Raw genomic sequence first — 1,059 nt, forward strand, 5'->3', positions numbered from 1 at the left:
AACCCGCAGATTACGATTTGAGCGCCCTAACCACCTGGCCGTGAGAATGAAAAGAATGCTTCTTCGTGAGCCAGAATTAAAAGATTGCTTCTTCGTGAGCCAGAATTAAAAGATTGCTTCTTCGTGAGCCAGAATTAAAACCACTTTATATATTTCGCAAATATCTGTCTTAAATTAAAATGCCACCCGTTACTACAATTTTTATTATATTCCTTCCGTCATTTTAAGTGTTTTCAAATTCAAAAGGACACAAAAATATTTTCTTTCACTTTATCATACTGAAATTGTTATAAAAAAAGACCACATCAAAACTTATAACGCGCGCGGTAAAGAAGAAAACACACAAACGAATACTCACCCCAACAACTATCGTCTGTTCCGGTAGCCCTCTACCGGCTACATACTCTTGATACTGAGATACGACACACAAAAGACAGTATACCTGTAACGAAAATGGCTGCTTTTTAACGAAGTAAAAAGTATTCAAATTATTATACAAATATAAATCTACAGTGGAAACATTTGACACAAAAGTGTTATAATAATAAAAATAGTAAATTAGAATTAGAATCGCGAAATGGAATTTTTGTAATCTATAAAAGTATTGGCCCTAACTTTTCATAAGCTTTATTGCACTATATACATATATGTAACCCACACAAAGATTTTACGTATAAAACATTAGGCTAAACTATTTAATTCTTCATATTAAGGATATGTTAATTATATTTGAAAATGGTAACACGTAATTATAGTATTTTAGCACTTGTGTATAAAGTTAAAATCATAAATAATATTCAACTGGTACAGAATTAAAAACATTTTATTAAGGCCTATAATGCCCTTAAAAAAGTTGACGACTCTACACGTTTCGACGTTACATCCCGAGGATGACGTTGTAACGTCGAAACATGTAGAGTCGTCAACTTTTTGAAGGGCATTATAGGCCTAAATAAAATGTTTTTAATTCTGTACCAGTTGAATATTATTTATGATTTTATCTTTATACACACGTGCTAAAATACTATAATTACGTGTTACCATTTTCAAATATAATTA

The 1,059-nt window shown here is 31.1% G+C and overlaps 1 protein-coding gene across 1 annotated transcript in view; it reads right to left on the reverse strand.

Annotated features, from left to right (window-relative positions):
* Window positions 1-1,059, reverse strand: part of LOC111083705 — a 10,938-nt gene that overhangs the window by 6,520 nt on the left and 3,359 nt on the right. The window contains exon 3 of the mRNA XM_022380363.1: window positions 359-442. Within this exon, the coding sequence (XP_022236071.1) occupies window positions 359-442 (84 nt within the window). The remainder of the gene's footprint in view (window positions 1-358; window positions 443-1,059) is intronic.

This window comes from Limulus polyphemus, unplaced genomic scaffold (assembly GCF_000517525.1).
Source record: "Limulus polyphemus unplaced genomic scaffold, Limulus_polyphemus-2.1.2 Scaffold10791, whole genome shotgun sequence".
Taxonomy (NCBI): Eukaryota; Metazoa; Arthropoda; class Merostomata; order Xiphosura; family Limulidae; genus Limulus; species Limulus polyphemus.